Source organism: Zootoca vivipara, chromosome 5, assembly GCF_965207765.1.
Source record: "Zootoca vivipara chromosome 5, rZooViv2.hap1.1, whole genome shotgun sequence".
Taxonomy (NCBI): domain Eukaryota; kingdom Metazoa; phylum Chordata; class Lepidosauria; order Squamata; family Lacertidae; genus Zootoca; species Zootoca vivipara.
The window spans coordinates 34,870,037-34,897,158 of NC_142588.1; the positions used below are offsets into that span (position 1 = coordinate 34,870,037).

A 27,122-nucleotide genomic window follows, 5' to 3' on the forward strand; every position below is an offset into this window, starting at 1 on the left:
TTTTATTTTCATATTTTGCAGATTTATTTCCTTTCAAATTCATAGTAAAAGTTTATTGAGAGCAGTATTTGTCTTTAAATTATTTTATTACACATTTCATAAGTTGAAGCAATATATATACTTTTCAAAATAGGGGAAGTGAGAAGAACACAGCTTCTGTGATGCTGTAAGCTGCGGTCTTCCAATTTCACTATAGGTAACCACTATTTTATTTTACAGAAGTTGGACATTTGTTTCCACATACACGTAACAAATGTACCACTATCTACATGTAAAAAACCCCAAACATTTGTGGAAACTAGTCTTACTACTGATACGAGTGCTGTAATTTTTAAAGATAGGCTTTTTCAGTTTGAGAAAAGGTTTGGTCCCCACACAAGGGATAATGGGTAAACATGCATGGCCACACATACTTGGCTCATTTCCAAATCTGGTGCAGTTTTGGAGGTAAATCATAGTGTGATCTATCTTCGTCTTCAGTTGCATAGTCTAAAGGCAAACCATAATTGTAATCAATTGTTACTACATGCAATCTTTTCCTTTGCTCTGTCTCCCTTGTAATTTTATGTTGAAGTTCCCTTCCATGGTCCACTGAAACTGAACTACCGGTAACTTTCTGTTGCACGGATGAAGAGTGATGTATTGGCTGTGAGGGATATGGTGCAAATCTGGTTTTTCTTTCTTTGCTAATTTCATCCTTAGAAAGGCCGCTTCTCCTGTAATCTTCAGGGCAATCAGGTCTATAATGTGAAAACAATTATTAATTGTAAACTTCTTCAACTGATCAGGCAGTCATCACAGACAGGAAAGACAAGCATAAAAGGTTGCACTTTACAAAAAGAGCTATGAATTGTTCATTGAAACATAAGCATTATGCATTATTTTCCTTAATACTTCCTTTCTTTGGAAAGGAACATGTCAAATTAAATATGTAAAAGGCGTCTTTCTCCAAGTGATGTGTAGTGCAGCCTCTCTGTGTGAGATAATGAAATTCCCTCCTAGAAGCTTTTTAGTTTCAATACATTTCATAGGAAAAATGTTACCAGTATAGGTCCCAATGCATAGGAAGATTCATACCTGCACACAAGGCTCAGCCTCCACTCAAGAAGAGATTTCAGGGGTCTCTTCTGTAATATGATCCATGCACACAGTGAGACGATCATGCTATGTGAAGAACAATAAGTCTCATGTATGCTGAGACCCTTGTGTATATATCCCACCCCACTCAGAATTTTGGACTGCGATGACATAATACAGCATTAGTGTTTTGAAGTGTGATACCGAGCAATCCAAAGCCTCTTTGTGCTGGTCTGGAGGTGTGGTTGGTTGGACCGAGTGGAGGTATTGCTCCAACAACCTCCCGCTGCCTGTGGAGTGATGCCAGTATCACAATGTCAGTGCAGACCTTCTCTTTTCACCTGCCAAACAGGCAGATGTGAGGACCACCGGTGGAATCCCCGCCCCACTGGCACATAGGAGAGAGCTCTGAGGGGAGGGGGGAGCTGAGGATCCACTCCAGGTTGATGCAAAGATCTGCCTGCCCCCACTTTCTATCCCGGCCACCATGAATGGCAGGGCTGCATATGTAGTGGTGGCATAGCTGCCAAGTCTCCCGTATTCCCCGGGAAACCCCCGTTTTTCCAGCCGTTTCCCTCTGGCAGCCTGGATTTTAAAAAAACCCATAAATCCCCCAGATTCTTATCAGCCCAGGGAGGCTCCTTCTGCGCATGTCTGGAGTCTCTGAACAAGCGCAGAAGCGATTTCTGGCGCTGCGGCCATTTTGGAAATGGGCAGAGCATGCGTAGAAGCGACTTCTGGTGCTGCTCTGCCCAGTTCCAAAATGGCTGCAGTGCGACTTCCGGTCGCAGCACGACTTCCGATCCCGGATTTTTCAATCTGGGAGTTGGCACCTATGAGTGGTGGCCCTTGCCAGTCTGTTCAGCCCCACCGGACTGGATTAGGATTTCCCCCCTTTAATTGCTTCCCCTTCTGTCTTCTGCTGAGACTGTCAAATATCTTCCTAAGAATATGATCAAACACATTGTCTCAACAGAAATATCCCCAAACACAAATACTTAACTATTTTGCTGCTTCATCCCAGTGTAAATTACTTTAGTTTATAATGAATTGTTGCAATCAAAAATGGTTACTTCCTGCTGTATAAATAATAATATACGGTAGGTTACATGTTATATATCACACAGGCAGAGAAACATGTTTGTGGTCAGCAGCATGAAGCCACACCACACTGCCCAGTTATCTACCCTAAGGATCAGTGACTTCAGGCCTTCTCTACTAAGGCCTCATTTGATGTCATGCTGTGATTTTCTTTAAAGCCATACTTTAAATAGAACTATATTGCTTTCACTGCCACTTGATCCCGATATGCCATCCAAATTCTAAGAGGGCATCATTAAAAATAAATAAATGAAAACTTCTTTAGGGCTACAATTCTGAGTCCAATTATACCCAGTAAAATTAATGTTATCTGGAGCTACAATGCTACCTCTCTCCTACCCACAGTTAAGATACTATGAAACCAGCTGTAGGGTGCTCTCCAAACCCTCCTCTGTTGGATGCACATACTACTCCACTACCTTAACTACAAAATGGATACATTAGGACTGACCCCCAACCACATCTAATTCTAACCAGGATTTCCAGTTAAGCATAATTTGAAGCCAGAGTTTGATCTTGATCAAAATCCATTTTAAACTGGAACCGATGAATTAGTTTGTGCTGTTGTATCGCTTAACAGCAGCCACGGTGGGAGAAGGGAACTGAGAAGAGGGTGGAGGAGATATAGGGTGTGATTTCAGAGACTGCTCCTAATTATAGCTAAGAGGGAACCAAGAGTTGTACCTGCTCCAGCCTCTAAAGAAAAATCTTTATTTTCAAAGCCGAGTTCCTCAAGAATGAAGTAATTCTATGAAAGGATGTATTGTGTGCACAGGAAACTGTCTTGTTGCAAAAACAAAGCAGGAGTATGTATATTATTAGAATATGTCAATCTTTTAGTTTATATTTTTGAATGTGAATCAGTGACATGCTTTGCATAAATTCCGTGACAACGCCTTTACCTGCAATATCTATTATAATCATTTTCTCTGTGAAGTACCTCATGAGAAGATTCTGTGAAGTGCTCATGAGAAAGAAAAGGATGACCTCTATAAGGAGCAAAACAGACATATTAAAATAGTGGAAAGTAAGAAGCAATCTGAGTATAAATAATATATATAATAATTGGCACATTAAAATATATATGGAATATGAAGTTTATACAGTCAGAAAGTTAATTGTATATGGAGCTTAAAGAAAAACAGTATTTGAAACTTGATAATTTTCACCAGAATTCATGTTCCCAATTCCATAAATACAATAAATAATCAAAACTATAATTTGCTAATCTGGCTAGGTTACAGAATTCCATTGTAGATGGAAATATCAAAAATAGCCAGGATATCAGGCTCCTTGACCTCAGAAATCTGAAATCTAGCAGTACATAAACGGAAATGGAGTCTTCCTAACTGCTTTGTACTGTTCTTCCTTTGTATTAGTTAATAGCAGCTACTGTCAAAGACAGGAAACTGATCTAGAGAGATGTATACTGTGAGCTAGTAGGGTAATTCTTACCTTTCAAAATATCCTTCACATGGCACATCATCATGGGGCGTGTGGTCATTAAAAGGTCCCCTATTTCGAAAACCTTTCAGTTGTGTTTCCTCAGCGATATCACTGTAAGACTGATCACCATGAAAATGTCTACATCTTGATCCAGAATCTCTATCATCAAAATCTTCTAGTGGCACCTCTCTTTGTAAGTCATCGATGTGATGCTGGTGGTCGGGGAAAGGTGCCATTCTTTGTCCATGGGTCCTACTAACAAACTCAAAGTCTCCTACTGGTGGCTGCATATCATCATGAGGGGGACAGTCATGAATATGTCTAATTCTTTGCAGAGGTCTCTTGTGGAATGTTAGGTCTTTTAACTGCACATGTGGTTGAAAGTCATCATTAGACTGCGGTTCATAAAATGGTCTCCGCCTTTCTACATGGCCCCCCTCAATCTCCGTATCTAGCAGCATACTTCTGAGAGCAGGGATGTCAGGAAAATGATCATGACCCACATTAACAAGATCTTCTGGTGGTGCCCTTCCTGGAAAGTCACCAGAAAACTGACCATGGAAAGGACTCAGCCTATGTTCTGATCCCCTTAAATCCATCAGGCGCATTTCTTCTTGATAGTCATCATCATAATACTGGCAGTCAGGAAAATGCCTTTGACTTATTTGTACTAGTGGCTGCAAATCATCTTGAAATTGGTGATCATGATACGGTTTTCGCCGTTGTCCAGGACCTTTGTTAATGAAATCGAACTCTCTCAATTGAACTTGTTCTGGTAATTCATTGTGGCCATAGTCAAAAACTCTTACTCTTTCCCCAGGCCTGTTAAGGAAAGGGTTCTCATTTTAAGAAAGGCAAAAATATTGAAAACAGCAGATAAAATCAAAGTGTAAAGAAATATCTCATCTCTTAAGAGTATCACACTTACAATTTATATTTTTGGACATAGTTTTAATGTTTGCATGTCAGTTTTCATTGTAGAAGAAATCCTTGAATAGAATTATGACTTTTACTGCACTTTCCACAATTTAAAACCTAGTTATCATTAAATTATGGCTTAATTTTAAGCATTACAGTAGAACTATACAGATTTCATTGTTCCAAAATATTTTTCATACTTCTACTTTCTACTTAATAAAAATGAATTTCTGCAGGTTACCTAGGATATTCCTCATTTGGGAATCTATCAACATGTCCATCAACATCATTTGGTGGTGGTGCATTATCTCCATCAGCATCCCATAAATTCATTCCAAGATTGCTAGAAAATGTCAAAGCAGAATGTAATAATTGTTTGCTGAAGTTACTGATAGAAAAATACAAAGCAACATTATAATGAAGAAAGGGGGAAGTTTTCAGCCATATTTATCGGTTTCACACCTGTATATAAATATGTTTATACTTTCACGTAGCTGTACAGTAGTATTTTTATGAGCAAGGGACAGATGTGCTTAATCAGCATGTAGGACACCCAGATTTCATATTAGGATATGTTACTCTTCACTTATCAGTTTATCAGAATGTATATTTAGTGTATATTCAGGAAGTGAACAAAAAAGTTGTCAGGTTTGCATTTTGTGTGTGTACAGAAATTATCGGTTTAAAGTGTAGAGATATTTCCTATTCCATTGATTCAAGAAGGAAGCTTCTATTGATTCTGGAAGCTTCTCTGTGTGATACAAGCTGGAAGTTTCTAGCTAACAAGCAAGCTTTTATTCTGCCTAGAAATAAGCAGAAGGTTCCTGATGTTTGGCTTATTCCTTCAGAGAAGTTGAACAGCTGGTTTAAAGGGGTTCTGTTATCTCTTTCTGTCAAGGTGATGCTGACTATAATAATAGGCCAAAAGGAGCCTGGGTTTCACTTCCTGTCTCTTTCCTTCTGTTCTGTACATAGTATGTTTAAGCAGTGCTTTTTTTCTATAAAAATGTTTAGGGGTACTCTCATTTTTCTACTCATATTGAAATACTGCCCCTCAATGAGGCCAAACTTGGATTCACAAAATGTTTAGGGGTATGCATACCCCTGCTTCCCCACAGAAAAAAGGACTGTGCTTAAGTGTTGAGGTTTTAGTCTTATTGTAAGTTTAAATTAAGTCTGCTGCAACTGGATTTCTTATGGTTTGTGATAATCCTGAAATTTATGGATTTGTGACCATAAAGCTCATTTGCCTTCAGTAGTAAAAAGCTCTGATGGGTGAAGTTGATTGCCTCTGGTCTCTTTTTTAGGAACCCTGCATTGTGTTTTAGTTTTTACTCTGCTAACCATACACTGAGGTCTGCTCTGAATCAATATGGAGCAGAATCCATGACAAATGTAACAAACTTGTTATCACAATCAAAGTCTGAAGAAGGAAACGCTGAACTTGTTTAGAATCTCCAATAACAGAAATGGAATGAAAAACTATGTATTTACTTACCTTCTCATTGGTTGTGTTTTGAGATCTGCCAGGTATATTTTCCCATCAATATGGTGACCACGAGCCTCCCCAAAAGCTAAACAGATTTTGCAAACATTAGTTGTATGGAATGCTATTTTGTGAACAGTGGGGGAACTGTTGATAGGGGTTCAAAAACCGCAGCGCACTGCATGCTAGGAACAAATTCTGTTATATTTACATGGGCATATGTTATACTTACATGTTCTTCTCAAGTGAAGAAGACCAGCTAAGTTGGGGAAAGTTCCATGCCTTGGGGAAAAGGAGGCAGTCTCCTTCTAGAGGTTGCAGGTCCCCCCCTCCCCCCCTCCCGATCCCAAGGCAAAGGTAGATGGTTCAAGGATCAGTTTAGATCTTTGATGAGATCCCCTATGGATATGATACTTGCTTTGAGGAGAGGGGAAGGGGATAGGAGCACAAACAGCCAAGCTGGGCGGAAATGAAGGAGCTATTCTCTCCCAGGGAAGCGGCTTGAATGATGGGGCCTAGCTAATCTCCTTTACTTTAAAATAACAGAGAGTCACAGGTGAGCACAGAATTTCTTTCCTTGAGCGCAGGAGGCAATCTAGGTTGGGGATTTTTGAAAAGCAGTGCATCTCTGGGTAGATCAACAACTCTCTGGAGAGCCCATTTGCCAAAGCTCCCCATCAGAGGATGCAAAGAGGTTAATTTTGTAATGTCATGATAGCAGAGATGGCTGCATGCAATTCTGCTCTGAAGTGCTCTGTCACAAAAAGCCACTGAAATTGATTCCTCAGTGACTGAGTGAGGAATTATTTCCTCTGGCTTCCACAGGAGCTTGAGGCTTGGGTGTAAAGCAGGTACTATTTGATAAAGGAAAGCTCACAATGGGAAAGGTCAGATCAAGCAGCAAAGTTTGGTCAAGGCAGACAAAGTCAAGTCACAGCAGGCACCCTCTGATGTTTATAGAGCCATCACGTTTCACATTGAGGACACAGCATCCTGTTCATCACTTTTAAACAGTTCTTCCCTGGATAGGAATGTAGCTACCACCTTGCTAGCATGTTGGTTGAGAGAATGCATCACAGTGTTATGACCCACCAAGCTTGGAACCTTGCAGTGCATGGTAGAGGATAAAGTTGAGGTCCCTTCCTCCAGGGGTTGGGGAGCAGTGAGAGGAAGAACCACCAGTTTTCCTGGTCAGAGGACACAGCCCTGTCACCATCCTTGGACTCAGTGATGAGTCCCCTGCTGGATCTCCTCCCCAGGTTAGCAGAAGTCAAACACTACAAAATCAAACGAGTCCCTTTAACAACCCAGACTGCTCCTAGGGAGGCACAGCCACAATACAGGTCCTGTCAGCCAATACTGTATAAATCTTCACTTGGCTTTCTACCTGCTAGTATTAAATTTTCTCATAGCTACCTTATGTAGTGGAGAGCTTTAGCAGAGCAGGGCTGCTTGGAGCTATCCAAGGTACTGATTTTCTTTGTCCTCTGCCTTCACCTGACCTTGGGCTTGGCTGGCTTGGCCCATTGCTATTTAAAGATATGATTGAAGTTTGCTGGGACTATTGTTCTCCCTGCTGCTTTCTGAGTCATCTAGTCCTTCCTTCCTCCCTCCCTTCCTCTTGTGCTAAATTGTAGGAACCCTGCTAGATTGTCTCACAGCCTCTATGTAGGAGTTGACTGGAGATCCGGGAAGGTAGTCCAGAAGGAGACTGCAACCTCACTCTGAAGTGTGGATCCCTCCCCCAACTTATTTCGTTTTAACATGAATAATGTTGTTTTAAAACAACACAACACGATAATAACTGCATCAGGCTGGTGTTGACATATTATTTGTTCTGTAAACTGTTGCCTAGAATTGCGGTGTCTTGGGGGGACGGGACATCTCAGATCCACTTCATTTTTTACTAGAGCCCCGGGTTCTACCGTAACAACCAGACTCATGTGCAAAGACACAGAGGTAGAATTAAAGAACAGGGTGCCTCTGAACATGTTCTGAAACAGTAGTTAGAAGGGAGAATTTGGCCAAAGAAGGAGAGGAGGTATGAGGTGGGGATGTGTATTTCCAAGGCTGACTCTTGATTTGCCAAGCATGGTTCTCAGAGAACTAGTGTTACTACACTGCACTGGTCCAGTGGGTGCTATTTGCCACTGCTGCTATGGACAGAATATTTTCAATCTCTGAAAAGATAAACTGTGCCCAGCTGCAATATAACAAATCATGGTTTGTCATTATGAAGATGGACAAGCAGGAGCCTCTGGTTCACATACTCCACTCTCATCCTTACCTCTTCTCCATCACTTGCATAAGAAAATTGAAAACTGCTTTAGAATTAACCATAGCTCCCTGTTTCATTCACACTCAAGGAACTGTGGTTTGTTCTAACTGTGGTTACTAAAACTAATTAGGCTTAAACTCTTATAAAGAAGAATCATCCTTCTTTTTAACTAACCGCAGTTGTTTGGGATCTTGAGAAAACCACAGCTGGAACAAACTGCAGTTCCCTACTTTTGATGTAACGGGGGCATCTGATGACTGTTGAAGCAGAGGTTTTTGACCTCTTCCTCATATACAAAGTAAAGTGAAGTGGATATATGAGCCGAAGGGTCAGAAAGGCTCATTCTCATAACAATGAATTATAGTTTGTCATTTCATTTAACCAATGTCATGGACGCTCACAAAAACAGCTTATTATATCCACCCCACCCTACTAGGCATGAGAATTATCCATTTGATGAGCAACTTGATAAAAACCTGAAACTTTGAGTTCTTAGATACACCTGTGGCCTCTAACATATGAAGAAATATATACTGAAGTCAGAGATAGTGGAGGTTGCTGTATCTGTATCCAGTATCTGCATGGTTCACATCACGGTGATCATGCAAATGAGAACTCCACAACATAACACATTAAAAAGATTTACAGACATTTTGCAGACAGTATCAGGACTGAATTATCATGAGCTAAATTACATGAAGCCAAATCACATTAAGGAGGCTCTGTTTTCCCTTACACAAGTGTAAAGTTTTCTGTGCACATATGGAGAGATTGGAATGTTGCACTTTTGGTATAGCATCCTGCTGCTCCTCCAGGAGAAGTTTTTTTGAGTTGCATAAAACAAAACAAAGAAAGGAGGCTGCAAAAGTCTCAGTACGATTGTGGCTTTTGGGGGGCAGCCTTTTGGATCCCAGCTATGGCAACTGATATAACAACACAGTGCATGCAGAACCTTGACTTTTGATCAAGGGGCACACAAATACCTTGGATTGCTGTTTCTGGATCCCAGCCTTCAACGTCAATAAGATATCTAAAGGAATATATGCACAGATGCAGATCACCAAGCAGAACATATCACTCTAGTGAAAATAACTGTTTATTATTTTATATTATACTTACCTACAGATAAGATAACCCGTTCTATTGATTCCATTAGTACAGTGTACTCCTATGAGCTTTGCTATTTAAAAAGCAAAATGAAAATAAAAGAATGTGAATATAAAAATACAATAAGTGCACAATAAAACAAAGAGGTTTTGTAAAGACTCTTGTTGTTTAAAGAACTGGCCCAGTAGTAGTGCATCTTTAATCCCTTAATGCTGAATGTATTGGCTCCCACTTAGAGAACCATAAATTCAGCAAATGGCTATTTACACTCTGCTTCACTTGCAAAACTTCTTCTAAGATGTGGTGAAGACTCTGAAAACTGACAGTCTTGAGCAGGCATCCCCAAACTGCGGCCCTCCAGATGTTTTGGCCTACAACTCCCATGATCCCTAGCTAACAGGACCAGTGGTAAGGGATGATGGGAATTGTAGTCCAAAACATCTGGAGGGCCGAAGTCTGGGGATGCCTGGTCTTGAGCCAACTTCTCCCCCCTTTTCTGCTTAACTAGTAATTAGTTTAGGACTGTTAGGACTGAGGTGGCATCTTAGGTAGTCTGCATGCAATATACATGGAGCAGAATTACCTAAAGACTTCTGCTTCTGCTGTGGGCCTTTCTGCCCATCCCATCCCATAAAATTGGCATGGTGGGGTGATCAGGTAAAAAAAGGTAAAGGACCCCTGGATGGTTAAGTCCAGAAAAAGCCGACTATGGGGTGTGCCACTCATCTCACTTTTCAGGCCAAGGGAGCTGGCGTTTGTCCACAGACAGCTTTCCAGGTCATGTGGCCAGCATGACTAAACCACAACGGGACAATGGGACAACGGGACACCGTGACAAGTGCCAGAGCGCATGGAAATGTTCTGGGGGCTGGGATCAGGAGAACTCCCAGAACAGCATGCAAAGGAGGAGAGGGATGATCATTCCATCCAGCAAGGCAAGGTGCAATGCTTGTGCAGATGGAACATTTGGAAGAGCTAGCGTGACATTGAATTCTACCCGAATAATTGCTTTTGTGGGTCCAAAACTGAATGCAAGGCTTTCCCTGCAGCTTAATCCACATATGCAGGAATCTGTTACTGCATATGGATTGACTTTTCTGGGCTGAGACAATGATGTGGATGCACATTTTTAATGGGAATTGTTTCTACACAATAGCCGAGATTCAAATAAACACACAAACAGCTTTGCATGCACAAAAGGGCTTTGTATTTGTATTTCTTGAATAGCAGTTGCATGCTGCGTAGCAAACCTCATTTGAAACTGGGCCAAACTACACAATATGTTAAATGCATGTATTTAGTGTCTCTGACTTTTCTTATTGAAAAATACACTGATAGTAAGGGGGAAAATGGAAACATTGTAAAATTCCAGATTTGTTACATTGGAAAACTGTGAATCCGTATTCACAGATTCCAACAGCAATTAGTAAATTATACATACTGTATACAGACAAATAATGTCAGTGTTTTACAAAATGAAAAATGCTGTTAATTACCATTTTCTGCATTTTCCCATAGGAACTTTCTGACCAATTTTTTGAATTGTAGAATAGTATGATCACCTGGAACTTCAAATCCAATCGTATAAAGTTTCTTATAGACCACATTTTTAGGCAAATCCTATCAACAAGAACAAAATTGTAGCAAAAAATTGTAATTTAATCACTGCATATCTCTAAGATTGATCCAACTTTTAAAAATTGGCTCTGAATAAAGTTCATTTTGTAGGAGCTGAAAGTGCACAATTATGTCTGGTGAATCATTTTCCAAAAGGCTCTTGCATCAGTCATAATTACTGTTGGTACAAATCCCCAAACTCAGAAAGGGAATGTGATTGCAACAACTCCAACCACTTTTGTGTCATCTGTCTTCCTTGCACTGAAATTTATTTATTTATTGCACAAGATCTGCCAGGAAACCTGCCTCATGAGACCGTATTTGGAGAAAGCCCTATAGAGTTTTAAACATATGACATAGTAACATGGCTAAGTATCCAGTTTCAAAGGTTTGAGCGTCATGGCATCATTATAATCATCTGCCAAAACACAGACAGATGTCAGCTGAAAATATGAGTGCTTCTCTCTGTTTCCAACATTTTTGGAATTTCATTGTGTTATGTGCATTTCATAATTTGATTAAAATCAATGAACAGAAATATCTGGGTTTCAAACTGGCAAATCTTACTCTCATAATCCTGTCACTATGTCTCACTACCAGTCTAAGTAACTCGGTCACACTATAATCCACTAAAACGAATCAGCTCATTGATTCTAATGTACTATTGTAACGAAGCCTAAATGCATTCTTACTCTTTCTCCCTACCTCTACTTCTCTTCCCTTGCTCTGCTGTTTTGACTGCCCTCAGGGGCATGGATCTAATCCTGTTACACTAAGCAAAGCACTGTGCATATAGATGGCAACTATAAATAAATAATTGGCATTAGGAGCTCATCAAGTTCCTCCACTGTTGAATGCTGCATAACACATAGAGAATTGGTATGTTTTAAGATCAGCATTAGAAAGTATGCAGCAAAACTCGAAAGTACAAATTTACTATTATTACCTTCACATGATAATATCTTGTTGTATATGTTAAATCTATAATTAAGCCAAGCTCTAAATTTAGAGCTTTTATAGCAGCTATCAGATCTTTCGGAGTGAACTTTTGAGTTGGTGTCAGTCGCTGGTTGATTTCCTAGGGTGGAGAAAAAAGTAATTGTATATGAGAAAATGTACCTATGGAAATGGAAAAATCTGACTCATAAAACTGAGAATTAGGAAATGAAACAGAAGCATTCAAAAGTAACAGGTAGCTTTGAAGCACAAAAATTATTTACCAAAAAATAAACAGGAGGCACAAGTAATATGAAAATTCACAGACAGAAGGTTGTTGAAGGGGTTTCTGTCTTGGCTGCTGTAAGGATAATGCTAATTTAGAGCCCAAATGGAATTGCCCTGAATTGAACCTGTGGTATTTTGTCAAATATCTGACTTTTGCAACAACCTGAACAAGTGAAGTCACTGGAACTTCTGCCTGCTTCTTTGGAGAGAAACTGATAAGCAACAGGAGCAGATCATTGTGGAGTAAACATCTTTCATTATACAGTTTCACCATTTGAAGCATCCTTCACAAAACACCTCTTTGCATCATCTAGAGTAACACTGGTGTTTATCAGATAGTAAATAGCAAACCAAACCTCCCATTCTTGAGCTTGTAAGCAACTCCACCCAGTACAGACAGGGTAAGAAACAGCACTTCTCAATTGGAAGAAAATTCTCTCCCCTATTCACCTTTCTTTTCTTAAGTTTAATTTACATATCACCCCCTTCCTTTTCCCCAGCCTTAAGGAGTGAGTTAGCAAGACAGAATTCAATCTGTGTAAATTGTGATTCCTGGAAAAGTGTTATGCTGACCCATTGAAAAATATGGAAATGTGTGATGTAGGTGCACATAGGATACAGGTTTGACCTTTGTATGTTCTGGAAAGAAAGTGCTTTCTTTCTTTTAATCTCAGTTAATAAAACTCTCAGACGCAACTGAGCAGCAGACAGGAGTTTTGAGACAAAGGGCCAACACACAGAACACAATGGAATACCCTACAATCATGGCAGTTTTGAGCCACATACAAAACACAGAGTAGGGATAGGAGGATACGAAAAGATTAGTCTTGTAGTTTAAAGACAATTCTGTTGCTCTTATCTAATATTGTGCTGAATGGGATTATCCAAAGGGGGATAAGTTAATAGTCAAACACTTAGATAAAATGTACCTCAGTTTATGTGCTATGCTTTGTGATTAATATAAATGTATGAAAGCAAAATTTTATACATACCCCTTTCATGGGTGCTTTGAAAGGAATGAACCGGGTTCCTGCAATAGGTTGTCCAATTGGTGATACATTCCGCCATCTGTTAAGAAAAGCGAAATAGGGTTGTATTTAATTCTGTATGCATTGGAAAAATAGAGGTTATGACAACAGTGTTTTACATAAGGACTTCAATCCAGAGATATGCACATAAAGCAGAAACTGGCTTTCATAATACTGCTGGAAAGGAAGGAGGTTCTGGATTCCCTCCCCCTCCCCAACATATTGTTGTCTCTGACCAAACTCAGGGTTCAACCATACTTGGTGCTGTACGTGTAATCCTCATGCCAATGTTACTGTGCCCCAGAAGCTATGTAGGCAAGCATTTGTGTACACTTCATTTCCAATCCAACATTGTTAACAATGTTGATTTCTCCTTTTCTGTAGCGTTGGTCATGCCATTCCAAACAGGTAAGCATGTAACGCTTACTGAAATCTCAGAGCATGGGCCTGCCCTATTGATTTTAATGGGAGAGAGCTCAAAATTCTCCTACAGAAATGTGCTCAATCTTTGATTAGGTTTCTGGAAGGGCAGCTAAATTTGTCTGTCAAAGCACAAATAACAAAAGAATCTTGAGGCACCTTAAAGACTAAGAAATTTATGAGGGCATAAGCTTTTGTTAGCGAGAGTCTGCTTTATCAGTTGTATAAAGTGCTCTCTTCAGTTGCAGGTAGGAAGAGGATTATCAGCAGTGAAATCAAAGAGAAATGGAATTTCAAAATTTACAAAGGAGAATTAAATTAGGGTTAGAATGTCTGCAAAAAACAACAACACTATAGAGTGAACATTCCCCAAAACTATGACAAATGTTAACATAATCAACTTAGTGATGTTGAGTTAATTAACATATGCAGTGAGACAGGAAACCATTTTCTCTTGCTATTATTGTGAGATGATAATCAAGTTTTTTGTTGCCAAATAGCACATTTTGCTATAGTACTTGTTACTACTATTGCTACCACTAATTCCATGGGATGTATGGAAGTGATGTATGGGAGTGAGAGCTGGACCATAAAGAAGGCTGATCGCCAAAGAATTGATGCTTTTGAATTATGGTGCTGGAGGAGACTCTTGAGAGTCCCATGGACTGCAAGAAGATCAAGCCTATCCATTCTGAAGGAAAGCAGCCCTGAGTGCTCACTGGAAGGACAGATCGTGAAGCTGAGGCTCCAATACTTTGGCCACCTCATCAGAAGACTCCCTGGAAAAGACCCTGATGTTGGGAAAGATTGAGGGCACAAGGAGAAGGGGACAACAGAGGATGAGATGGTTGGACAGCGTTCTCCGAGTCAGACACGACTAAACGACTAAACAACAACAACAATTCCATGGGGCATTTACTGCTGCTGCTACTACTAAATTATTTAGGACATTTTTATGTAAAAAGCACCCAAACCAAACAGAGGCAGTCTAGAATACACTGATATGATTAATGACATTAAATGCCATTGTGAGATTCAGGAAGGTCAACAGGGCTACACTGTCCCTATCCATCTCCTGCCATAGGACCAAATCTGGGCTGGAAGCAGGACAAAAACCTTTATCATTTCAAAAGTTACTTTTTTAAAGCAAAGCTAAAATATACATTACTTAATGCAGTAACATATAGAACTAGAAATGAGGTTGGCAGGCTCCAAAGCTTAAAATGCATCTTTAGCAATTTTTTAAAAATGGGAGTCACTGTGATGTGGCTGTTCCAATGCTATTTCTGGCAGGGTTTGAAGGAAGCAATTGTGAGCTGGTTTAACATGTTTATATCCCAAGCCATCATCTCTGATATGTGAGAAATAACCATTGCTCCAGCAATGTCTACAATCACTTCCTATAAACATTACAAGAAGCAGCTGTACTGCAGCAGCTTCTATGTTGTTGCCAGTTACATTTAGGGGGCTGTTGTGTATTGAGCACATATAGTAAGCATAAAAACTCACGGGACTCATAATTTAATTTTGGCTTTTATTTTGTATTTTATATGAGATACCCTATTATGGAACTAGAAAATAGAAATTTTACTTGCAAAAGTAATGGGAAGCCTCTGGCAAAGTGAGAGGTAGGTAAAAAGTATCTCTTGCTACTATGGAAGTCTTTGGCTTCCCACGTTGCGCAAACCAGGTTGCTGCATAGGTAGCCTCAAACTATGGCTTACTGGGACTGCTGGATGTGCAGGCTCCTGCAGCAGAGCTCACAGCTGCTTTGCTCCTCCTAAGTCTTTTTCGCACCAGCAACATGCTGAGCTAAACCAAGGTTTGGCTTAACGTGTCATCTGAACCCCAGCTCGTGATTAAGCTCTTCCCCTGCAAACCATGAGCTGTACCCAAGAATAAACCATGGCTAAGAGCAAACCTTGGCTACAGTTTGCGGTTAGCAAGGAGAGAGCTTAACCACAAGGCCAGATTTGGACACGCTAAGCCAAATCTTGGTTCAGCATACCATAAGCATCAAAAGGACAGGGGAAGCACACATACTTCTTTGTGCAAAGTAGGCATCTTTTTACTGTGGATATTGTGAGGAACGTTTTTCACATTTGTAGGTGTTAATACAGGATATGGGGTGGGGATTTGAAAACAGAAGCCTGGATAGTTAAGCTATCCTGCAGAAAGCAGTATTGCTTGGACACCTAACCATGTGACATTGTCTCTTGCACTATTATTGGGGATTCAGCATGCAACTGAACATAAAACTCAGCCAAGAGGCCCTCTAGTTTGCTTTTAAAAAATCGGGATTCACAACTATGCTCTACCATCCTTCATAACCTGTCCCTGTGCAGTATGTATATTCTGCTTATTAAATAAAAAATCCCTTCCAGTAGCACCTTAGAGACCAACTAAGTTTGTCACTGGTATGAGCTTTTGTGTGCATGCACACTTCTTCAGGTAACATGCATGCACACGAAAGCTCATACCAATGACAAACTTAGTTGGTCTCTAAGGTGCTACTGGAAGGAATTTTTTTTTTGTTGTTTCAACGTCAGACCAACATGGCTACCACCTGTAATTGCTTATTAAACATACATATGTGTATTGAGCATGGATATATGTGAAGGTAATTTTGAAAATGTGTATGCAATACATGATGAATCTTAGAAGAGCAGCATTTCCAGGGACCAGGTTCAGGACTTCAGTACCCTAAATAATTCATTGGCTATCCTCTCATGAGTAACAGAAGTAGAAAAATAACAAAGTAACAGAAGTAGAAAAAGCACATTTGCATATTTTGCAATATCTGAAGATTCAGCTGTCCATTTTTTCATAAGCCCATGTATGACTACAAGGGCATGTGCAGGCATACAAGACCAGTATTTAATCTCCAACTCATTCTTGTTGAATGTGCAAGGCACATTAGCCTCCAACACCAATTTAAAAATGCAAGCAGTGTTTTAGGAATGTGGAGTAAGCAAGAGCAGACTTAAGATAAATTCATGGGTGGGGAACCTCAGCCCAAGGGGCTAAATGCAGCCCTTAAGACCTATTTACCTTGCCCACAGAACTCTCCCCTGGCCACACCTCTTACTGGTCCTGCTTCAATCCCTCCTTAAGTATTTTTGCCTGGCTGAAATGTTTTTAAACTCTAGATAGTTCTTGGTTGCCTGAGGGACGGAGGTGTGGAAGTGTATAAGTTTACTACACTATTAAGTTTCACAATTCTCAGTCCACTTCTGCCTCTGACCATGCTCATTGCTTGCCTCTGGCCCCATCCATTACTAGCATGCTCCCCAAAGGGATTGGAGCCCAGGCTGAAAAAGGTTCCTCATTACTGCATAAAGCAATGCAACTATAAACTGTGCTACAACACTCAAGGCTTTGACATAAAGATCTTCTCATCCCTTATATACCAATGACAATCTTATCAGAACTTCTCTGATAAATAAAATATAGGCACTCCATATTCAAAACTCAATACCAGTGGCAATGGATAGCAAAGCCTGTATTTCTTGCTTTATATACATGCTCCCAAAGTTTGAACACTTATCGCTATGTCCAACAGTCAATAGTGCATATTTCCTAAGTTGTACCTAGTGGCACTTGCTTAAAAAATAAATTTATTTTGCTTTAAGTTGGACTAGGATCTGGGAGACTAGGGTTCAAATCCCCACCTCAGGCATGCAGTTCACTGAGTGGATCTGATTGGGTCAGGCACTGTATCCCAGTCTAACTCACAGGGTCACTTTGAGGATAACATGGGGAGAGAACCATCTAGCCACCTTGAGCTCCTTGAAGGAAAGGTAGGATAAAAATGCAATAATGAAATTATTAATAGGCTGAATAGAAGAGAGCTTTGTATGTTGTTAGCCAGCTTTTACTACAGCTGACAAAGAGAGTGCCACATTACCTTCAAACAGTTTGGCAGATTGTTTCCATAGCTTAAAGGTTCTCATCGGTTGCTAGTGGTATGCCAATCCAAACCATAGCTATATTGAAAATGATGCTGATGATAGGAGAAGCAGCAATCCACTCAATGTGTATGAATGTGGCTAGAGGTTAGGAATATTGGAAGCTGTCTTATTCAAGGTTGGACCATTGGCTCACATAACTCACTACAGTACTGTCTGCACTGATGGACAGTGACCCTGCAAGGTTACACTATTACACTTTTGTAGTAGACTCTTTCAGACACAATGCTTGGTATCCACAACAAAAAAGCAACTTGGTTGAATTTTATTGTTTAAAAAAGATTTATATACTGTTTAACCTTTTTTTTATAGAAAAATGGTAAACATTTCCTTTATTTCAGGAAATGTTTTCCATTGTGTAAGCTTAAGCTTCCATTCTCAAAATGAATTTAAAAAAGTATAGCTGACAGGTGAAATAAAGAGACACAGAGGTGGTAGAATTATTATATTTTATTGTCAGAAATATCGGCTTGTCTGAAATACAAATTATGCAAGATTGTGGGGCTTTCTTCAGATTAATTTAAAGATTGTATGGAGTAATTTCAAGGTTTACGTATGTAACCACTTAATGAAGATAAAATAAGCAAGCGTTATCTGCTGCCACATACCGATGCAACACAGTTGTTCACTGACCAAAGTATACTTACCATCTTTGAACACTAAAACTCTTATCGTAGGGATAGGCTTTCATTCTCTATTTGTATAGCTATCAATCTACCCAAACTGGACTGGGATCCAGCAAGCACTACTGAATTCAAACAGCACACCCAACCACTGATTATGATCCAAAGTCACAGCTTGAGTTTCCAACAAGGAGATGAGTTAATATTTAAATTGTGCTTTAACCAAGCATATGATATTTGATAAAAGCAAGACTCAAAGACATATTGGTTTGTCTTAAGATTCTGTTATCAGTGAACCTTGCCTCAGAAGTATGAATGCAAGTATCCTATGAAGTCTTTTTTATTCCTGAACATGTTTAAAATTTATTAATATTATTTTTTTATAACTATATTCATTTCATGGTAGTTGCATCCCAAGCAGAAGGCTTTTTGATATTAACCTACATTAAATATATCTGAACCACCTCAAATGGTTGAAGAGGCTACCAAACATTTCTTAAGATACTGGGAGAAAGAGGCAATACTCATGAACCCAAGCTGGAAATCAAAACCAATTTTTAAAAACATTTGACTCAATATGTCCTGGGCAGAAATGACTATCTGCCACCTTTTGGCAGCTTCTCATACTATAGCTGCCACACATAATATTACTGCTTGAAATTGCTTCCTTGGTAGCAACAGCCTCATGCAGTGAGCCATTTCATATGTACTGCCTCACCTTGCTGGTCAACTCCCACCACATTTTGTCTCCGCACCAATGCCAAAAATTCCAGCTTCTGTGAACACGGAGATAAATGAAATAGTTGAGCCTGATCCTCATAGTGAAGTGATGCATACAAAACATCTCACCACATGGAGGCAGTTTCAGATAAACCAAAACCAAAGCCCTCTCCCCGTTGAAAATCCTTCATCTGTCATGGACTCTTTACATTCTCCAAAAAAGTGAGGAAGGTCATTGTCATCCATTATCTTAAAACTGGCATGCAGAGCTGAAGTTTTTTGTTTTAGTTGTTGCTACCTTGCTATACAAGGAAGCATCTGGCAAGAGGAAAAGAGATATGTTCTCAAGTATCATTTCCTGCTTAAATACTAGATTGGGCAAACTGCCAGGATTTACTCTGAATTGAGGATGACTCCTTAAAACAGGGATGCCCAAAGTCTGGCCTAATCTGGCCTGCCGCGGTCTTTTTAATCCGGTCCCTGTGGCAGTTTATTTCCTGGGGTAAAATCCTTTTAAAAAGCTCAACAATTTTGGTCAGCCCTCATGCATGTTCACTTCATCAAATCTGGCTCTCTTTGAAAAAAGTTTGGACACCTCTGTCTTAAGGGGAGAACATAATTGCTAGTTTTAAACATGCTTTGTCTCGTCTTCTTGAAGATTTCTGCCTGTCATGCCATTGAGAGCCATGCAAAAAACTGAATGTTAGAATTATGCTGAACATTAAATAGGTGGTGAAATCCTACTTACGTTAATATTATATTAGTCTAGGATCAATTAGAACAGGAGTGACTAATCTTTTTCACCCTGAGGGCCACACTAAGGGCTGCCACCCCTCCAAGTTCTGCATGCCAGTGGTGATGTGCCCAAAGAACATGTGTACACTCTCCTACTCAGCTATGCTGGCATACAGTTCACCATAGAGGCAAGCACACATGCAGTAGAATGGGGTGGAGAGGGACAGACCAGCAGAGGAGGAGTGAAGGTTCCAGCGTTCTTCCTCTGCACTGTAGTGCTAGGATAGGAGGCTTTCCTCCTATCTCAATGCTATAATGGAGACGAAAAGCCAACAGTTTCAAATGTCTTCTTACATTCCAAAGCAGCCTTTTCTCTCTTTTGTGCAACGCCACTACAAGACAACACAGGAAACAGGAAGAAACCTTTCTTCCCGTTTCCTGAGCTATAAGGCCTTCTTGCAATTGTATCACACCAAAGAAGAAGAGGTGCATTTGCAAGCTAAGGTGTCAAATTTTTGAAGAGTTGGTGAGGCACCCTACAGCAATAACACTATACCATCACAGCGGGAGTCTTGCCTCATTGCACTCATCGAGTGAAAACTTTGGAATGAAATCCATCTCATGCACACTTAAGTTGCACTCATCACTTCCTCTAACAAAGAAATCAGGTAGTAAGTGATGGCAGAAATGGAACTAATAAGAGAGAGAAAAGAGAGGTACCAGCATGTTCAGTGGGACCCCATGGTTTGCAAAAGTATAAAAAATATGTTTTTTAAAAAGAAACCCAAGTGGCAAAGCCCTCAATGAGGCCTGAGAATACTCAGTACCTATGTAAAGTTGACTGTCAGATGGAGAAAATCAACAGGGGTGAAGGTGGAATTGGGTTTTGTGGAGGACAGCAGTGCAGCTGTAATGGTTTTACACAATTCCTCATCTGAGCTAAACCTATTTTTTCATAATAAGAAAAAAACTTAGGACTACTTGCAGTGACCCCAATTAACATCTGATTTAATACTTCAAACTGTGTTACAGAAATACACTAAGTGATGAATATTTCAACTGTCCCTCAAATCATAAGGAATGAAAGGAGAACCATTTAAGCAAAAAGCTCAGAGTAAAGAACTATCTTATAATGCCCTCCACAAGACTCTACAATAAAAAAAAATTAATGGAAGGGAAATTTGTCTTTATTCTGTTTAGGCAATCCAAAATTGATAGTATGTTATCACCTGTTAAAAGAATGATCATGCAAGCACCTGAAATTATGTAAATAAGTGCTTCATTAACAAAAAGGTGATTTTTAAATGTTTGCTAGCCTACGTGTCTTATGAATAATTGCAAAGTAACATAACATTTTTAATAAAGAAGTATAGTTCCTTCTTACAATAGGAAACAAAGACATTCAACTGCACTTTCTATTCCTACTTATATATTATTATTTAGCTGCCTAAAATAACTTAGCTGTTTAAGTTGAATGTATTTTTCCTAATATGAAAACAGAAAATATTTATCAAGATGAATTGCTTAATTTTTATTAGATTGTTAATATACCTGAAGTATATAATGATAATGCATTCCACGTTATGTGTATTAGCACTTTGGATAATGTATATTCACCTACAGTATATTGTTAGCAAATTCATTATAGGTATAACAATTAACATATAATAAAACAAAATAATGATGTGCAATTTGAAATAGTCCAGCTATAGTGTACAATTAAAGGGGGACGTAAAAACTGGAACCTTCAGCTTATTGTGAAAGTTATCAGTATTTTTTTTCTACAGTAAAATATGCCTAATATTCTGTAGGGCTGAATCATATTGGGAAGGTAAATCTATTTCTGCATTATTTTCCTTTAATTAAAATATTTATATACCTCTTTTCATCAATAATTTCAAATCAGTGTATAAATCTAATCAGTGTACAAATCAGTGTACAAAAAAATAAAAAGAAAGCAGCAGCAGATAAAAGCACAATTAAGTCATATAATACAGCAATCCTATACAGTATAGTGCTCTCTTACTGAAGAGGAAGTCCCACTGAACTTCATTCTCAGCAGACATACATATTTAGAATAGAAGAATTCTTTTAAATGCCTGAGTAAATACAAAATGTTTTTGTCTGGTGCCTAAAGATAGCAATGGTGGCATCAGGTATACTACCCTGGGGAAGCCATTCTATAGCAAAGACAAAAAATGTCCTTGCCCTTATTGTAACAAATACCATCTCTGATATTTGGTATTTGAAAGAGAGCATCATTCAAAGACCCTCTGACAAGGGAGGAAACCGACTGATATGCATTTTATATTTTTGATCTGTTTTACACATTTACACCTGGCTTTGGACCAGAGATAGGACCTTTTCATTGGTGTGCTCCAGATTTGTAACTTCACTACGTTTTTGGCACTGGGAACAGCCATACTTCTCCCTATTTTAAAAGGTCGCTTCTATTCTTACTGATGCTCTTTATTGGTGTTGTTTTTGCTTTTATGTTAATGTTCAATTTTAAATCAATGTGTTACCATCATTGGAAACTTCCACTGAGAGGCGAGATGGAAACCTTTTAAAAACTGAAAACCCCCAGCACTATCTTCTTAGCAAAAGCAGCTAATGTCCATTCTTTATATAATCCTTTCAACCAATTTATCACAGATTTTTTCATATACCCCTCACCAAGGATCAACTAGCCAAGAAGTATCTGGGGTGCTATAGTCTGTGTGTACTACAACTCTAGTGCTGGTATTTGTATGGGTGTACTGTGAATGCATAGAGAACAGCAACGACATAGAAGAACAAATGAGAGATGGCAGGTTGTGTAACAACCCCTTAAATGAACAGCTGCTGCCAGTAAACTCAGCCAGTAATGAGTTCCAGCTAGCGGTAGTAGCATATACTAAGATGGCTAATATAACTGTCAACAACACAGACAGCTCAGTGCACAGAGCCTGTAATGTGCAGCTACAATTGTATAGTAACTTCAGTACTGAAAACTTATCTGCACCTAGTTCAGTGCACAATTGTGATAGCCATGGATCGCTTCTCATAGTATGTTACCAAGCTGGAAGAGGTGAAGTCCTGTTGGTTAGCAGCTATACACTGAAGAAGTTGTGACGATTGGACTCTAGACAAAAAATCAAGCTCTACTACGCTAACAGTTCTAGCCTAAAAGATAATGTACCAATCTTGCAACTACAGTTCACTTTTATTTGCACTATTTTAATTGGTACCTAACTTCCTAATAATTCCTTACAATGTTAAGCTTTTGTTCTCAATGCAGAATTCCAACCAAGTTATCCTTCTATTGAGGGTTGGACTACCAAGTTGATCTGTTTATGAAAATCAATGCATGTTTCAATTGTCCATTAAATGCATACTCAATTTATGTTTGTAATTTAATGCCAGGTTACAAGAGTGTACAAGAGCAGGAGGCAACAGAGGAAGACGCAGAACAATTCAAACTAAAATATATATAACAACAAACTTTGCTTTTGAATTGCTGCAACAGTACTCCTTTAGAAATAATACTGCTTAGCAATATTCTATGTTTAATTTTCTAATGTCACTTCCTGAATTACTTCAATTTTATATTGAAATTTGGATAGCTTTATCAAACTAATCTCTACATTTTAAAAGCACTTTTCCATAGAAAAGTTGTTATCTGGGATATTTTGGCATGTCACAAAAGTGGAGAAAAATTGGGACCTTAGGGGCTGTGATGAAGGAAAGCAATTATTGTTTAATAACTGTTAGATAATTATGCAAGTCAATGCTGACAATCCTACTGTTAAAAATAACCACACTTGAATACGTACTTTGGTATCTGAAGCAGTGTGCATGCACACGAAAGCACATACCAATGACAAACTTAGTTGGTCTCTAAGGTGCTACTGGAAGGAATTTTTTTACTTTGGTAAAGTTGGGTTTATGTAAATAGCCTGTGCTTAGTCAAGTGCCGTGTTTCTCCGAAAATAAGCCATACCCCGAAAATAAGCCATACCCTGAAAAGAAGCCATAGTGATAGGCACCATACTTACCGTGTTTCTCATATTATAAGACATGTCTTATATTTATTTTTTCCTCAAAAAAACACACTATGGCTTATTTTCAAGGGATGTCTTATTTTTTTCCTCCTCCTCCTGCCGCGGCCGGCATTGCTGCTGCGCCTATCACTATGTCTTATTTTCGGGGTATGGCTTATATTCATTGAATGCTTAAAAATCCTGCTATGGCTTATTTTATGGGTATGTCTTAAAATATGAGAAACAGGGTAATAAAAAATAAATAAAACATCCCCTGAAAATAAGCCACCGTGTGTTTTTTTGAGGAAAAATAAATATAAGACGGTGTCTTATTTTTGGAGAAACACGGTAGCATATGTTTCTGCATGTCATGTAATTAATAAAAACCACATTTATGACATGATCATGTGGTATTTTTCTGCCATGTCACAGAACTGAAATGTTAAGAATGTAGTTTCAATTAATTCCTCTTTACACACATTTGAGGATAAAGAGAGAAGAAACAGGAGCCATCTATGGCTGCTGGAGGAGCATTCACAAACACGGTGGGATAAAATACTTACCTGGGGGATGGTAAGCTGTGATTTCATGTTGCTGCAAATACTTACCTTAGCTTATGGTAGATGGCAAAGATAGTGTTGCAGCAAGAGAGAACAGGTGGGGCTGTCAGAGCCCCTTCCTCTCTCTCTATGTAATATTTATAGGATACTTACCCAGCAGGAATACTATTCTTCTTAACCATGGTGAAAGCAGGAGTGGACAAGAGTGCGAGGCAGCAGAGAAAATGGGCAGCACTGCAGCAAATGAGAGAGAACCAGGCCGTTAACCCGGGGCCAGTCTCTTCCTCCAACTCTCACAGAGCTGCGAGCCCTCAAAGGCCCATGTCAGATGCAATGGTGGTAGCTCACCAGCCATGCATAAAGCAAGGGAGCAGAAGGGCTAGCTTTTGTTGCCAAAGAGTGAGGAGAGCTGAACCCTCACCCAGCGCTTATCTCCCCACAGTCCAGCCCCATACCACACCAACCTTACTTTGAACACAGGAGGGGGGGATCAGATTGCAGGGAGGTAAACGGGGGGGAGGGTCCCAATAAACCCAGTTTGCTTCCAAAACCAGACCCTTGCCCCTCTCTACTGGGGCACTGGGAAAGAAAAGCCTGATCGATAAACAAACACCCCTCACCGTTTGCTTGGTCTTAAGTGCACGCACTTGAGCAGGTGGAAATGGGTGGGTGGGGGTTTTAAGGGAACGGAGGAATCACCCCCAAGGGCCCGAAGCGAGGTGGGGAGAAAAGGTGGCGCCACAGACTTCATAGGAAGCCCCGGCTCCCCGGCGACGGACTCCGAGGTTGGGGACCTCGGCGCCGGGCCCCCAAACAAGAGGGGCGTGTAAACTATCTGGGCAGGCACCCGAACCCTTCGGGCCGAGAAATCAACCGAGCTGCGTCATGGCCTTCACCAGGCCTCGCAAGAGGACCGGCGGCGGCGGCGGCAGCAAAAGCGGGTGGGCGGCTGCTCGTACCCTCAGAAACGCGTTTTTTCCCTCTCCAGAGAGAAGCGAACGGACCCTGCGACGCGGAAAACTTCTCCCCTTCACGCTCCGGTAATGCGCATGCCCCACAGCCGGTCAGAGCTTCAAGCGCATGCCCAGCGGCCGGCGGCGCGCATTTGGAGCGCATGCTCAGAGAGGGCCCTCTTTTGGCCGTTTTAGGGGGAGGGCGTTTCATTTGCCGGCTTCTGTCGGAAGAGTGGCTGGATGGAGGGAGGCGGTGCGCGTGCTTGTTTCGCTAACGGTAGAAAGGTTACGGTTATAGCCAGGGCGGGAGAGAGCGAGGACGTCTCTCTCTGCTCCAGAGCGGTTTCGCGTTTCACTTTGCCTCACCCTAAATGGAGCTGGGACTTGGCCGGCTGAGGAGACGGTTCTCTCCCTTCTAGCTCACTTCAGGAGGAAACGGTCCAGCTAGTCAGAACTTCGGGCGGGGGGTGGGGTGGGTGAGAAGGAGTTTCTGTTAGTGACGAGAGGGGTGCGTGCCTAGCATTTCTGTGCTGGGGAAAAGCTGATTGTTCAAGCTTTTAACTAGCAATGAGCCTTCTCAGCTTAAAAAAAAGAGAGAGGGGAAGAATAAGATTTTGTCTTACTGCATTTCTATTTTCTAGGATAACTTCAGTCAGTAGAGCATGAGACTCTCCATCTTGGGGGTGGGTGGGTTTGAGTCTCCTGTTGAGTGAGAGATTCCTGCATTGCAGGACTGACTAGATGATCCTCGCTTGTCCCTTCCAACTCTACAGTTCTGCAATTCTAAGAACTTACGACTTTCTGGTGCTAAACTACTGGACCATGTTTATTGGCAATCCAGAAGCAAAACTCCTGTTCTCAGAACTTGCTGGTAGTAAATGCGCCCACTTCTCAAGTTCTCAAATAGGGCTTCTCAAGTTGGGTGCTTATTTATTAAACCTGTTTGCATTCCATTGTTATCTTGTGGCAGCCACTTGAAACAATATTGCTTTCAATGCTTGGTCGCTGTAACAGACCTGGACAACTATTTCATAGAACTCACAAGCCCTTAAATGTGGCCTGCCAGGTGATTGACAGCTGCCACTCAAGTGTAGTTGGTATATGAGCTGTGGTTGACTTGGAATGTTCCAGGTTACAAAGATCTTCTGTAAGCACATCAACACACACTTCTGCACTCTACACCTGCACTCAATGGGCAGAAACATTCTTTACTACGCAAAAGAATAAGATGAGCCATGATAGACACAAATATGTGGAATGGAGTAAAGATGGACTGGTTTTTACATTTTAATATTCTGCATATTTTTCCCAGTTTCCTTGATGACCAACTGAATCCAGTTTTTATATAAAATGGATCCTGACAAAGAATTAGGAATATTACTGGATAGAAAAACAAAGGCAAGCTATGAAAACTATTTTAAAATGTTTACATTATTACCCAACTACAATGCCCTAATATTTGGATTTGTTTATCAGTTTTTTTATTCTAGATAAGATAGTGATCATAATAACAGGCATATGTTTATTATTATACCCCAAGAATGTACTACAATTAACAATTAATATGGTTATTCTGAATTTCTTATAATACTCTTATAGATAATAGACTTAAGTGTATTTTAAAAACAAATACATATAGATTATGGCTGCATTCACACAACACTTTATTTTGTTTTCCGGATATTTCCCTAATGGTTAAAATCTCAGGCAAGCAGATGCCTCTTTGGAGGTGAGGGTGTGGTTGCTTACTGATTAAAACCCCACCTCTCTTCTCCCCCAACTTCATACATCAAATGTAACAGATTTGTATAATAGACTCTACAACCTGCAAATAGAGGC

The 27,122-nt window shown here is 40.0% G+C and overlaps 1 protein-coding gene across 4 annotated transcripts; it reads right to left on the bottom strand.

Annotated features, from left to right (window-relative positions):
- On the bottom strand, nt 1-25,412 carry LOC118096122 (uncharacterized). 4 transcript variants are annotated; one of them, XM_088670381.1, is made up of 14 exons: nt 25,290-25,412; nt 24,484-24,564; nt 19,012-19,069; nt 13,247-13,322; nt 11,977-12,108; nt 10,910-11,033; nt 9,426-9,486; nt 9,290-9,336; nt 6,041-6,116; nt 4,784-4,885; nt 3,634-4,446; nt 3,081-3,167; nt 1,078-1,164; nt 1-740 (listed from the first exon to the last, which is right to left on the bottom strand). In XM_088670381.1, exons 4-14 carry the CDS (start codon nt 13,253-13,255, stop codon nt 419-421), a joined length of 1,860 nt encoding a protein of 619 aa, XP_088526507.1. In that variant the 5' UTR covers nt 13,256-13,322; nt 19,012-19,069; nt 24,484-24,564; nt 25,290-25,412; the 3' UTR covers nt 1-418. The 4 variants fall into 4 exon arrangements, with proteins under 4 accessions (XP_088526507.1, XP_034993336.1, XP_088526506.1 ...); XM_035137445.3 differs by lacking the exon at nt 19,012-19,069 and having other exon boundaries at nt 3,119-3,167; XM_088670380.1 differs by lacking the exon at nt 19,012-19,069.
- Nucleotides 25,413-27,122: the final 1,710 nt, after the last annotated feature.

Coding starts and splice junctions, on each gene's coding strand:
- LOC118096122 (XM_088670380.1), bottom strand. CDS start 24,512: ATGGTTAAGAAGAATAGTATTCCTGCTGG. Junction 6,117..9,289: donor TCCAGAAACAGCAATCCAAG/GTATTTGTGTGC, acceptor AAATCTGTTTAG/CTTTTGGGGAGGCTCGTGGT. Junction 4,447..4,783: donor CCAAATGAGGAATATCCTAG/GTAACCTGCAGA, acceptor TTTCCTTAACAG/GCCTGGGGAAAGAGTAAGAG.